General features: G+C 42.9%; 1 protein-coding gene across 1 annotated transcript in view; it reads right to left on the bottom strand.

Moving 5' to 3' along the window:
- Positions 1–205: 205 nt before the first annotated feature.
- PHF20L1 (PHD finger protein 20 like 1) overlaps positions 206–13,842 on the bottom strand; it is a 204,952-nt gene continuing 191,315 nt past the window's right edge. Inside the window, exons 18-21 of the mRNA XM_073632269.1 lie at positions 10,148–10,343; positions 5,036–5,378; positions 2,435–2,582; positions 206–1,424 (exon numbers count right to left, since the gene is read on the bottom strand). Coding sequence (XP_073488370.1) covers positions 1,282–1,424; positions 2,435–2,582; positions 5,036–5,378; positions 10,148–10,343 — 830 coding nt within the window. The 3' untranslated portion in view covers positions 206–1,281. The remainder of the gene's footprint in view (positions 1,425–2,434; positions 2,583–5,035; positions 5,379–10,147; positions 10,344–13,842) is intronic.

The following is a 13,842-nucleotide window of genomic DNA, read 5'->3' as shown; positions in this document are numbered from 1 at the left end:
CGAGATGACCGGTAGCCTCAGCCTGGACTCCAGCCAGGCCACGCCCTCAGCACGTTTCACCCCGCCCCTTGGAGCTTAATCGTAATTAAGCGCCGAGGGGCAGAGCGAAACGCGTTGAGGCAGGGGCCTGGCTGGAGTCCAGGCTGAGGCTGCCTTTCATCTCCCTTCATGCACATGGGTCTGCTTCAGGATGTGTGGTTTATGGATCTTTTCCTTTAAGGATTTGACAGCACTTACAATATTCGATCTTTGTCCCTGTCTGCACTCAAAACAGTTTAGCTGGACTTTACCTCTCTACCTTGAGTGGCACCTAATTTTGTCTTCTTTTGGGTCACAGTGCTTTAGTATCCTGTTATATATCACATTTCATATTAAAGGTTTAAAAACATTTGAAATACTAACATTTCCTACTGCCCTTGCTGCCAGTACCTGTAGTAGTGAAACCATCGGCTAAAAATTCTGCAGAATCTGGCACTTGCAGGATTGTTGATTATTATTATATTATACAGGATTTATATAGCACCAACAGTTTGCGCTGCGCTTAACAAAATGAAGGCAGACATTACAGTTACATTACATGTGAAAAAAAAAAAAAAGGAAAAGAAAGGAAACTAATATAGCAATCCACGTCTTTGGATTGGTAAACTGCAATATATTACAATTTTCTTTTTGGATTTAGATACACTTTAATGTCTTTTTTGCATGGAGCTCTTTATTGTGCAGCGTTTTTTTTTTGTTTTTTTTTTAAAGACAGAGTGGTTGTAAAGTAAACAATACCTGAATATACACTAAAGTTTCCCTTTAAGGGCTGCTGTATAAAAAACTTGGGACCTATAGTTCCAAGCCAAAATGAACTTGTGCCAGACATAGCTTAACATTTAGCAGGGTAAAGAGGTGAAGAAATTGGCTTTGGAAAATAAAAAGTAGAATTTTTTGCAATACTGCTTTAACAAGAGTATAACACCTTTTAGAAGACATACTGGTAAGTTTATGAGTCATTGCATGATGACAGCATATCACCACTGCACCCCTACGGGGTGCAATATGTCATTCCACTTGTACCAGTCTCCAAGGAGCAGGATCGGCCACCATAGGAAATTGTTTTGTTTTGCTTACCATGGGTGCAGGCATGTCTTGACTGGTTTAAAAGTCTCATTTATAATCCTTGTAAAGGATTGATACATTAATATATTTATATAGTCAATAAAACCTGTACAAACTTTTTTTTTTTTTTTTGTATCTAAGTAAGAAAATAGTTCAGCCAATTTCTCTTCTTTTTCGTCATACAGAGCAGAGGGTAGCGATTTGCTGAACTTTGCCCATGTCTGTCAGGAGCTGCTTGATTCGCCTTTTTAGCTGAGGCAGTCGTGCTAGGGGATCAGGGGGCTCCAGCTCTCCAGTGAAATCCAGCCAGCTCTCTAAAACTGTGTGAAGGAGTGAGGGCATGAGAGAGAGAAAAAAAGAAAGGAAGGGGGAGAGAGAAAGGGGGAGAGGAAGAGAGACAGAGAAAGGTAATGGAAAATGAAAATATAGTAGTAAGCCAGGATGGGAGAGAAGGAGGGAGCGAGAGAGAGAAGAGAGAGGAGGGGGAGAGGGGGGGTGAGAGAGAGGGGGGAGAGAGAGAGAGGGGGGGGGAGAGAGAGAGAGAGGGGGGGAGAGAGAGAGAGCGAGGGGGGGAGAGAGAGAGAGAGGGGGGGGGAGAGAGAGAGAGAGGGGGGGGGAGAGAGAGAGAGAGAGAGAGGGGGGGGAGAGAGAGAGGGGGGAGAGAGAGAGAGGGGGGAGAGAGAGAGAGAGAGGGGGGGAGAGAGAGAGAGAGAGGGGGGGGGAGAGAGAGGGGGGGGGGGAGAGAGAGAGGGGGGGGAGAGAGAGAGGGGGAGAGAGAGAGGGGAGAGACAGAGACACACACAGGCGGAGAGAGGGGGAGAGAGAGAGGGGAGGAAGAGGGATGGGAAAGAAGGGGGAGGGAGAGAGGGAGGGAGGGAGAGAGAGGAAGGAAGGAAGGAAGGAAGGAAGGAAGGAAGGAAGGAAGGAAGGAAGGAAGGGAGGGAGGGAGGGAGGGAGGGAGGGAGGGAGGGAGGGAGGGAGGGAGGGAGGGAGGAAAGAAAGAAAGAAAGAAAGAAAGAAAGAAAGAAAGAAAGAAAGAAAGAAAGAAAGAAAGAAAGAAAGTAAGAAAGAAAGAAAGAAAGAAAGAAAGAAAGAAAGAAAGAAAGAACAGAGGAAGGGAAAAGAGGGAGAGAGAGGTAATGTATGGAGTGGAAGATGGGGGAATGAAAGTGAGAGGAGAAAGGAATCATTGTTACTTTTTATATATAATAACTAAAATCTCTTTTTATCACAAATTTACAGTTGTGCAAAAAACAAGAAAGAAAAAAGAAAAAAAAAACAAAACAGCATAAAACCATTACTATTGGTGGTAGCAATACTAAGAACATACCATCTACTTCTTTCTCTATGAGGTCCATGCGGCTGGTGACCTCATTCTGTACACTCTCTATGTGTGTCAGGAGATTGAGCTGCCACTGAAGATGAGAATCCAGCTGCTCGTCGGATTTCCTATCACTGCTCACCTCGGCCACTACAACCTGAAACAGAACAATAGGAATTACTATCAATGTTAGCCAAGGGAGGGGTCTTCAAGGAATATAACCTCTTCTCCAAACTAAAAAAAAACAAGCAACATATACATTATTTTAAACTTTAATTACAGCGAATCCAGGTATCAACGGAAATACAAAATAATATAAATTTAAAAGAATAACAGTGGCATAGTTACTTAATAGGTGAGGTTGAAAAAAAGACACAAGTCCATCATGTCCAACCTATGTGTGTGATTATATGTCAGTATTATATTGTATAACCCTGTATGTTGTGGTCGTTCAGGTGCTTATCTAATAGTTTCTTGAAACTATCAATGCCCCCCGCTGAGACCACCGCCTGTGGAAGGGAATTCCACATCCTTGCCGCTCTTACAGTAAAGAACCCTCTACGTAGTGTAAGGTTAAACCTCTTTTCTTCTAATTTTAATGAGTGGCCACGAGTCTTGTTAAACTCCCTTCTGCTAAAAAGTTTTATCCCTATTGTGGGGTCACCAGTACGGTATTTGTAAATTGAAATCATATCCCCTCTCAAGCGTCTCTTCTCCAGAGAGAATAAGTTCAGCACTCGCAACCTTTCCTCATAACTAAGATCCTCCAGACCCTTTATTAGCTTTGTTGCCCTTCTTTGTACTCGCTCCATTTCCAGTACATCCTTCCTGAGGACTGGTGACCAGAACTGGACAGCATACTCCAGGTGCAACCGAACCAGAGTCTTGTAGAGCGGGAGGAATTATCGCTTTATCTCTGTAGTTAATCCCCTTTTTAATGCATGACAATATTCTGTTTGCTTTGTTAGCAGCAGCTTGGCATTGCATGCCATTGCTGAGCCTATCATCTACTAGGACCCCCAGGTCCTTTTCCAGCCTAGATTCCCCTAGAGGTTCTCCCCCCATTGTATAGATTGCATTCATATTTTTGCCACCCAAATGCATTCATTTACATTTTTCCACAATAAACATCATTTGCCATGTAGTTGTCCACCCCATTAATTTGTTCAGATCTACTTGCAAGGTTTCCACACCCTGCGGAGAAGTTATTGCCCTGCTTAGCTCAGGTCGTTTATGAACAAATTAAATAGGATTGGTCCCAGCACAGAACCCTGGGGGACCCCACTACCCACCCCTGACCATTCCGAGTACTCCCCATTTATCACCACCCTCTGAACACGCCCTTGTAGCCAGTTTTCAATCCATATACTCACCCTATGGTCCATGCCAACGGACCTTATTTTGTACAGTAAACGTTTATGGGGAACTGTGTCAAATGCTTTTGCAAAATCCAGATACACCACGTCTACGGGCCTTCCTTTATCTAGATGGCAACTCACCTCCTCATAGAAGATTAATAGATTGGTTTGGCAAGAACGATTCTTCATGAATCCGGGATGATTACTGCTAATGATACCGTTCTCATTACTAAAATCTTGTATATAGGCTAACTGGTCTGTAATTCCCAGGAATTTATTTTGGGCCCTTTTTAAATATTGGTGCTACATTGGCTTTTCTCCAATCAGCTGGTACCATTCCAGTCAGTAGACTGTCAGTAAAAATTAGGAACAATGGTCTGGCAATTACTTGACTGAGTTCCCTAAATACTCTGGGGTGCAAGCCATCTGGTCCCGATGATTTATTAATGTTAAGTTTCCCAAGTCTAATTTTAATTCTGTTCTCTGTTAGCCATGGAGGTGCTTCCTGTGATGTGTCATGAGGATAAACACTTCAGTGTTGGTTACTGAAGCCCCCGATTCACTCGTGAAGACTGAGGAGAAGAATAAATTCAATACCTTCGCCAACTCCACATCCTTTGTAACAAGTTGTCCTTCCTCATTCTTTATGGGGCCAATATGGTCTTGTCCTCCCTTTTTTTACTGTTTACATACTTAAAGAATTTCTTGGGATTTTTTTTGCTCTCCTCCACTATGTGTCTTTCATGTTCTATCTTAGCCGTCCTTATTGCATCCTTACATTTATTGGTGCATTCTTTTTAAAGTCTAAATGCTGAGGATGATCCCTCAACCTTGTATTTTTTGCTTCTCCTTTGCTTTTATATGCATTTTTACATTGGAGTTAAGCCATCCAGGACTTTTGTTCGCTCTTTTAAATTTATTACCCAATGGGATGTTTTGGCTAATGCCCTTATTTAATATGCTCTTAAAACAAACCCATCTCTTCTCTGTGTTCTTTGTTCCTAAGATTTTATCCCAATTTATGCCTTCTAGCAAGGTTCGTAGTTTGGGGAAGTTTGCTCTTTTGAAATTCAGTGTCTTTGTATTCCCCTTATGTTTCCTATTTGTGTGATTTATACTGAAGCCAATTGACCTGTGATCGCTGTTACCTAGTGAAGTGTTATAAATATTTTATACCACGCAGCAGTACATTTTGTAATTTTGGCTCAATGTCTTCTGTATCCACTTTCTAGAAAGGTGTATTACAGCTCACCTCATCAGTTCTCTTATCAGAAACATCCAGTAAAGTTTTCTTAGCATCCATCTGAAGACTGGCATTGGGGCCTTCTGCAATCACGCCACGGTCACTGGTAGACTTTCCAGTGTTCTTTGAGGGTTTGCCTCCTTGGTTGGAGCCCTGGGGCCTTTGATAGCTGTGCTCGCTAGTAATATACACATCTTCCGTCTTGTTCAGACTGTTTGAGGGACCTTTATGGTTCTGCCTGCATATTCCCTTGTCATTAGAGGAAGGCACTGACCGCTTGTCGTTCACCTGAGAGGATTCTCGTGACTTCATTGGACAGGCCCAAAAGCGAAGGTCAGGATGATCTTGATCACTTCAAAATATTAATAGAGAGAGCAAGCTGTTAAGATGCACTGACACAATTATAGGGCTACTACAAATAAAGGACTACATGGTACCGGTAGCTATTTCAAAACCTAAATTCTCACCTTTTTTCAGACCTTTTTGTTTAGTCATGGTAAAATGTGGAGAAGGATTAGAAGCTGTTAATGTGTTATTACTGTCTGTGTCTCCAGTTCAAAGTGGTTGTGAACGTCAGACATGAAATATGACCAACGCATATCCCTCTATAGTGTGTCCTTGTCTCAATTAAGAGCCCTAAGTGTCAATTCTGTCTGCTGCCTTGTTCCTCTGCTATCAGCATGAGTCTCTTCTGACAAGTTTTCCTGACACCAAGAGAAAAATGTTGACAGGGGAGGGACCTCCAGCTGATTGACAGCCTTAGCTCTGTTCCTGTGTGCTGCGTGAAGGGGGTTTGTCCCTTCTCTCCAATCAGCTCTCCCCCTGAGCCCTGCAGAGTGTAATTTCAGCTGTCCGCCATTTTTTTCTGAACTCTCAGACAAGCTTTATAATTCAGCATTTTGAATGGATGTAGAGAAGAGAAAACTGCAGACAGACAGGTACAACTTATGTAGGAGGATTTGTTTCATCTCTGTGTATCATCTGAGGCCAGTCAGTTCACTGGGTATATGTGAGGGTTTACAACCACTTAAGCCATTTGACAGGTGTCAGATGTAAATACATACCGTAATTGCACATTTTCTAGTAGAGTGGGGTGACTTCCCCTCACTTCCTGTGCATAAAAATATAACTGCTAAACAATATAATTAGTTTGTTACTAAAATACTTTTTACAACCTATTTTTAAAAACATATAAAGTTTTAATTTCATACTGTTTTAATAAACAAAAAACTATTGTTTTTATTATAGGCTAATAAATGCACAAAATAAACACTGTAATCTTCAGGTACAGGTGTACATCTGCACACTGAAGGCTTTCATTTTGGTAATGGAGCTTTCAGCCTGCATGTGATCCCTATGCCAGAGCTGACAGTGATCACATGATTGGGAACCACTTTGATTGGTACACGATTATCAGTGGAGACCCTAGCTGTCACTGACAACCAGGATTGAAATTCAGCAGTTGCACTAAGTATTGGCTGTTGCAGGATTTCAAAGAGAACCTACAATTATGCATCTGTGGTATAGTGCATGATGCCAGGGAAGTTAAAATACAGATAGTGTTTAAATGTGATCTTCTTGGTGCTGTTCAGTATCTATTCAAGCAGCTGCCCCACTGATCACAGGGGAGCGTTAATTCATCACCATCCATAAAACGCCTAATATACTTTTCATTGGATACAAGTCATTTTCTGATTGGATGAGGTAGATGTAAAATGAAAATAAGTATACATGTGGGTTTGGGGAGTTACTTTATGTTTGAAAGGTTAAGTGCACTCTGGGTAAAATTGTACGCTTTAAACCAGGGGGCTCCAAGCTGTCGAAAAAAAAGGGCCAGTTTACTGTTCTTCAGATTTGGGGGGGGGGGGGGGGTCACTGAGAGGAATTGTGTCCCATTGTTTGTGTCATTGGGAATAATTGTGCATTATCACTTGGCCTCATCATTAGTGTCATTGGGAGGAACTGTGCCCCACTGTTGGTGTCATTGGTAGGAATTGTGCCCCATGGTTGGTCTCATTGAGAGGAACTGTGCCCTATCGTTGGTCTCATTGGGAGGAACTGTGCCCCATCGTTGGTCTCATTTGGCACCATTCTTGTTGTCATTGGGAGGAACTGTGCCCCATTGTTGGTCACATTGGGAGGAACTGTGCCCTATCGTTGGTCTCATTGGGAGGAACTGTGCCCTATCGTTGGTCTCATTGGGAGGAACTGTGCCCTATCTTTGGTCTCATTGGGAGGAACTGTGCCCTATCGTTGGTCTCATTGGGAGGAACTGTGCCCTATCGGCCTCATTTGGCATCATTCTTGTTGTCATTGGAAGGAACTGTGCCCTATCATTGGTGTAATTTGGCACCATTCTTGTTGTCATTGGTAGTAAAAGTGCCCCATCGCTGGTGTCAATGAATGAAATAGTGTCCCAAAAGCCGGATAAAAGCAAGCAAAGGTCCGCATTTGGCCGCAGTTTGGGGACCATTGCTTTAACCACTTCAGCCCCGGAAGGTTTTACCCCCTTAATGACCAGAGCATTTGTTGCGATTCGGCACTGCGTCGCTTTAATTGACAATTGCGCGGTCCTGCGACGCTGCACCCAAACAAAATTGATGTCCTTCTTTTACACAAATAGAGCTTTCTTTTGGTGGCATTTGATCACCTCTGCGGTTTTTAATTTTTTGAACTATAAACAAAAAATGACCAACAATTTTGGAAAAAAAAACAATATTTTTTACCTTTTGCTATAATAAATACCCCTAAAAAATATATAAAAAAACAAATTTCTTCATCAGTTTAGGCCGATATGTATCCTACATATTTTTGGTAAAAAAAAAAAAAAAAAAAAAAATCGCAATAAGCGTATATTGATTGCTTTGTGCAAAAGTTATAGCATTTACAAAATGAAGGATAGATTTATGGCATTTTTATTATTTTTTTTTTTTTATTAGTAATGGTAGCGATCTGTGAATTTTATTGGGACTGCGACATTGTGGCGGACAGATCAGACACTTCTCACACTATTTTGGGACCAGTGACATTTATACAATAATCAGAGCTAAAAATAGCCACTGATTACTTTATAAATGTCACTGGCAGGTCACTAGGTGGCGATCAAGGGGTTAAATGTGTTCCCTGGGTGTGTTCTAACTGTGGGGGGGGGGGGCTACCTAGGACATGACAGAGATCACTGCTCCCGATGACAGGGAGCAGTGAATTCCTGTCATGTCACTAGGCAGAACAGGGAAATGCCTTGTTTACATAGGCATCTCCCTGTTCTGCCTCTCCTCGATCACGGGCCACCGGCAGACACTGAGTCCGCGGGACCCGTGGGCATGCTCCCGTGGTGCGCACGCTGCAGGCAGCACTTTTTTGCGATTCGGCATGGCGTCGCTTTAACTGACAATTGCGCAGTCGTGCGACATTACACCCAAACAAAATTGACGTCCTTTTTTCCCCAGAAATAGAGCTTTCTTTTGGTGGTATTTGATCACCTCTGCGGTTTTTATTTCTTGCACTATAAACAAATAAAGAGCGACAATTTGAAAAAAAAACAAACAATTTTTTTTCTTTCTGCTATAAATAGATCCCCCAAAAATATATAAAAAAAACTAATTTTTTCCTCAGTTTAGGCTGATATGTATTCTTTTAGAAAAAATTGTAATAAGTGTATATAGATTGGTTTGCGCAAAAGTTATAGCGTCTACAAAATAGGGGAGAGTTTTATGGCATTTTTATTATTAATTTTTTAAAATTATTAATGGCGTTGATCTGCGATTTTTATCGTGACTGCGACATTATGGCTGACACATCGGACACTTTTGACACTATTCTAAGACCATTGTCATTTATACAGCGATCAGTGCTATAAAAATGTACTGATTACTGTGTAAATGACACTGGCAGGGAAGGGGTTAAACACTAGGGGGCGATCAAGGGGTAAGTGTGTCCTAGGGAGTGATTCTAACTGTGGGGGAGGGGGGTGGGCTACCTAGGACATGACAGCGATCACTGTTCCCGATGACAGGGAGCAGTGATCTTGGTCATGTCACTAGGCAGAATGGGGAAATGCCTTGTTTACATAGGCATCTCCCCGTTCTGCGGCTCCGTGACACGATTGCCAGGACACCGAGTCTGCGGGTCCCACGGGCACGGTCAAGCTGTACACGGCGGGCACTCGTGCCGCCGGTGTGCCTGCTAGCCCCGCCAATTAAAGGGGAAGTACAGGTACGCCCATTTGCCCACCACTGCCATTGTGCCAACGTATATCGGCGTACAGCGGTCGGCAAGTGGTTAAAGAGGAACTGTAGTCTGCTCACATAAATTGTAATAAAAGCTTTTTTGCCATTCTGAAGCTTCCCTCCAACCACTTTGTATATTATTTTATATATACTGTGATTCTGTACTTGCCAAATTTGCTGCAGAAATCTCCCTCCGCTGAGTCTGGCTGCATCCATTTTAACTGTGGGCAGCTGAAGCTGCTGCCTGTTCACTTCCTGGATTTACACAGACACACACCTCCAGCTTTGCAGCTCTCATTGGCCCTCCTATGACTCATGCCCCCTCATTCCTGTCTCTCTCTCTCTCTCGAAAGAGAGAGAGAACGAGAGAGAGAACGAGAGAGAGAACGAGAGAGAGAACGAGAGAGAGAACGAGAGAGAGAACGAGAGAGAGAACGAGAGAGAGAACGAGAGAGAGAACGAGAGAGAGAACGAGAGAGAGAACGAGAGAGAGAACGAGAGAGAGAACGAGAGAGAGAACGAGAGAGAGAACGAGAGAGAGAACGAGAGAGAGAACGAGAGAGAGAACGAGAGAGAGAACGAGAGAGAGAACGAGAGAGAGAACGAGAGAGAGAACGAGAGAGAGAACGAGAGAGATAAGCTGTGCATGATGTCATAAGCCTAGGCTTTTTACCAGACAAGAAACAGGAAGTGGACTGTATAAGGTATTTACTGGCAGAAAAAAAAAATGTTTTACTATCCAAAGTTAAAACAACAAGGGCAGAAGATTTAATAGATGGAAGGTTAAAAAAAATGACTGAAGGTCCACTTTAAGCTGATAACACTTACATATATACGTTAAAATAAAAATAAAAAAAATCACCCTGCTGATGGGAAATCAATATTTGCTTACTTCAGAATGCCAAATTTCAGCTGCAGACCGCGCAGTATCTCCGTCACACCATACACATCAGCTAGGAGGTGGTGGGTTGACACAATCTTCTTGGTGTTGACGTAGGAGTAGTTGTCATTAATGAAGGACAGACCACACATGCGTCCGTTGTTAAACCAGTCCTTGTCATATTTGTATCTGGCGCTCCATCGCTGGCCTGCATGAAAGAAATTTGGAAGACTCACGACTACTACAATCAGCTTCTTGTTTTCCTCTTGTTGCACATCCTACATGCAGCTATAACGGGAACGGATATCTAGCAGTCCCTGAGCATAAGAGGCTGTTGTAAGCTTTTTACTGCTCCATTTCTCATGTTATTGTCATGTCCAACGATCACTAAATAGCAACTGTAAAAACCATGTGTGGAAATCGACTTTACTTTTAACTACTTGAGTTCACACACCTTTTAACCCCTAATGGTCCCACAGCATCTTTTTCATTTTAGCTTTGGAATGTTTGACTCTGGAATAACTTTGTCATTAAAGTGGAACTTCACCCTCTCCATCAACATTGACTATTTTTAATCCTTATGCTGCTAGCATTATAAATACATAAAAAGGTATATCATATTTTCTTGTTTTCAACTATTTTCTTTTACACTTCTTCAGTTACGGTTTCTTGCCTAGGAAAATTATGTCCCAGGAGTCTTCTGGAGGGGAGGAGGGGTTTTGTCAAATAAGCACGCTCTCTTGCTTGTATGCCTGAGCTAAGGGCAGATGGATTCCAGCATGTAAATGCTACATGAATCATCTGCCCTTACTCAAGATGGCCACAACCAGAAATGCCAGGGGATGTTTATCTCAGCAAAATAAAGTATGGAGATATGGATTGATGGGAGAGTTTGTTCTGAATATTAAACATGAATTAAGTTGCATTTTTGCCTTATGGTGCTGAGATTCAGTGTAGTTCCGCTTTAATTAGGTTACAGTAATACATATACCCATTCTTCAGTACAAACAAGGCTTTCTTTTGACAATATTGAATTACAAAAAAATGTTTATACTCACCGTAAAATCATTTTTCCTCACTGAAGGATACAGTATAGCCTCTAACCCTCAGACTATTCCGCTGCCTATCGAAAGACTGGACACCAACAAAGGCCAGCCCAGGATAAATCCTCCTACTACCAGCAAATCATAATGAAGAGCATGATCAAAAACACAGAGGGGTGGGACATATTTCATTTAATGGGACCCAAAAAAGATATGTGCCTATAACCCATGGTGTCTGAATATAGTGTCCTGAACTGTACGATTAGGATGAAAGATTTTAAGACAATTACAAAAAAAGCCAAATGAGAGGTTGGCAACACAGTTAACAATCGCTAAAACTGGGAAACGCCTAGAGCTCAAAGTGTCACTTGAAGGACCTTATGCTCGAAGATGAAACATTAACTTGGTAGAATTTAGAGGATGTGTGAACAGAAGACCGGATGGGAGTCTTGCAAATTTGAGAAACAGATGCTCGATGCTAAAAAAGCCCAACAAGCACCCAAAGATATAGTAGCATACGCCTTGGCAGAAAAGGGTGGAAACCACCTAGAGATGGTGGAACGAAAAGCTAGTGCACCCTTCTCAGGTGTTGAAGCTACTGCTTCTAAAGCACAAAGAGAACCACATTTAGGTCTCACAGAGTCACTGGAGAATGAACAGGGGGAGCCACATGGGAGATACATTGTATACTTGTCTTAATCAGAGAGCGAATGGTCAATGGTATCTAAAACAGGATACTAAGGACAGAAACCTGGCCAAACACTGGTCACCACCCAGCAACAGGAAGGAGAGAAATTGTTCCACAGTGAAATTCCTGGGGTGGAGGGCCAAGACTTGCACCATGTAAAGTATGCCTTTCATGTTCGATGATAAACCTTACGGGTAGAAGACTTCCTAGCTTTGAGCATTGTAAAATCACAGACTCTAGTGTCCCTGTCCCTCAGAAACTGGGGTTGATCAGCCATGCTGGTAAAGCCAGCAATGGGGAAATATGATGGCGAATGGGTCCTGCTGAAAAGATCCTGACGATCTGGCAGTGCCTATTGATTTTCCAGGAGTCTTATCAGTTACCTCATACACCTCGGCCAGTCCAATGTAATAAGGATACCTGGAATGCCCTGCAGAGTACATGAGGGTATATCGATCCCACAAAGCCACCACTGTAGGGACCACTCTCTTAGGTCCATACAAATCTGGCAGAGGAAATCTATAGCCAATTGCCTATGCCTGGAATGTAAATGGATGGTATGGTTTGGGGTTCTGCCCAGGACAGGATTTTTTCTACTTCTCTTGCTGCAGCAAGACATCTGGTTCCTCCCCAATGATTGATGCCCCAGCTGTGGCATTGTCTGACTGAATTTGGTTTAGATGACCCTCCAAGCAGGATGATCCAACTCTGCAAAGACAGCCAAATAACCTGAAGCTCAAGTATGACCCCTGCACTGAGAGAGTGCCCTGGCCTCCTCCCCATCCTGGCAGGCTGGCGTACACCTTAACAATCTTACAAAAGATGACGAGAGGATTTCCTCAACTCCAGAGCCAGATTCCTAAGCCCCCAAGCAAGGGCCAACCTGATCTTCAGTGTCAACTGACTGGGTCTGTCCAGAGATCAGACTGAAGTTGTTCCATAACTACAGATTATTGCTTTTGTACATGACTGGCATAAAACTGGGTTACCATGGAGCCCAGGATTCTCATACAAAAGCGGAGTTTACCAGCTTTTGGACAAGAAAGTTCAAATCTGTGACTGGAGAGTCTGAAGTGTCTCCTGTGGAACACTCTAGTCTGAGATGTGTCCAGGACCAGGCCCTGATACTCCAAGTAGAGTTGGTTTCAGCAATAGATTCTAAAGGATCAGGATCCATTTGACAGTGCCCTCACCGACTGTTCCCTCAGCAGGAGATTGCCTAAGCACCCCACAATGGGAATGCCACGAGAACATAGTAGGGCTATTACTGGGGCCATTACCTTGGTAAATAACAGAGGTTCAGGCGAGAGACCAAAGGGCAGGGCCAACAAACTGGTAATGCAGGCCCAACAGTACTTGTGTATTGTGCGTGCATGTGGGTCTGCGAGTGCACGTTGGCCTGCGAGCTCTCATGATTGGCTGGCAACCATTCAAGGGTATACCCTTTATAGCAGGGATAGAGAGGGTAAAAAGGGGGGAGGGGTATGCCTATATATCAAGAATAATGTACAAGTGAATGTGAAAGATGACATCACCAAGGGAACTAGCGAGGAGGTGGAATCCTTATGGGTAGAGCTCCAAAGGAATGAAGCTAAGGGGAGTATGCTATAGGCCCCCTAACCTGAGGGGAGAGGGGGAGACGGATCTCATATCACAATTTGGATTAGCAGCAAGGATGGGAAGTGTTATCACAATGGGGGATTTTAATTATATAGACATAGACTGGGTGGAGGGAACCACGCATTTGTCTAAGGCTGGCCAGTTCCTAAATGTCTTGCAGAACAATTTCATGGTTCAGATGTTAGATGCACCAACTAGAAATAAAGCGTTACTGGATCTACTGATTACCAACAATACAAACCTGATCATGGATGTGGAAATACAGCGCAATTTAGAAAACAGCGATCACAGGTCAATTGGCTTCAGTATAAATCACACAAATAGGAAACATAAGGGGAATACAAAGACACTGAATT

This window comes from Aquarana catesbeiana, linkage group LG05 (assembly GCF_042186555.1).
Source record: "Aquarana catesbeiana isolate 2022-GZ linkage group LG05, ASM4218655v1, whole genome shotgun sequence".
Lineage (NCBI taxonomy): Eukaryota > Metazoa > Chordata > Amphibia > Anura > Ranidae > Aquarana > Aquarana catesbeiana.
This window is presented reverse-complemented; position numbering and strand designations above follow the sequence as displayed.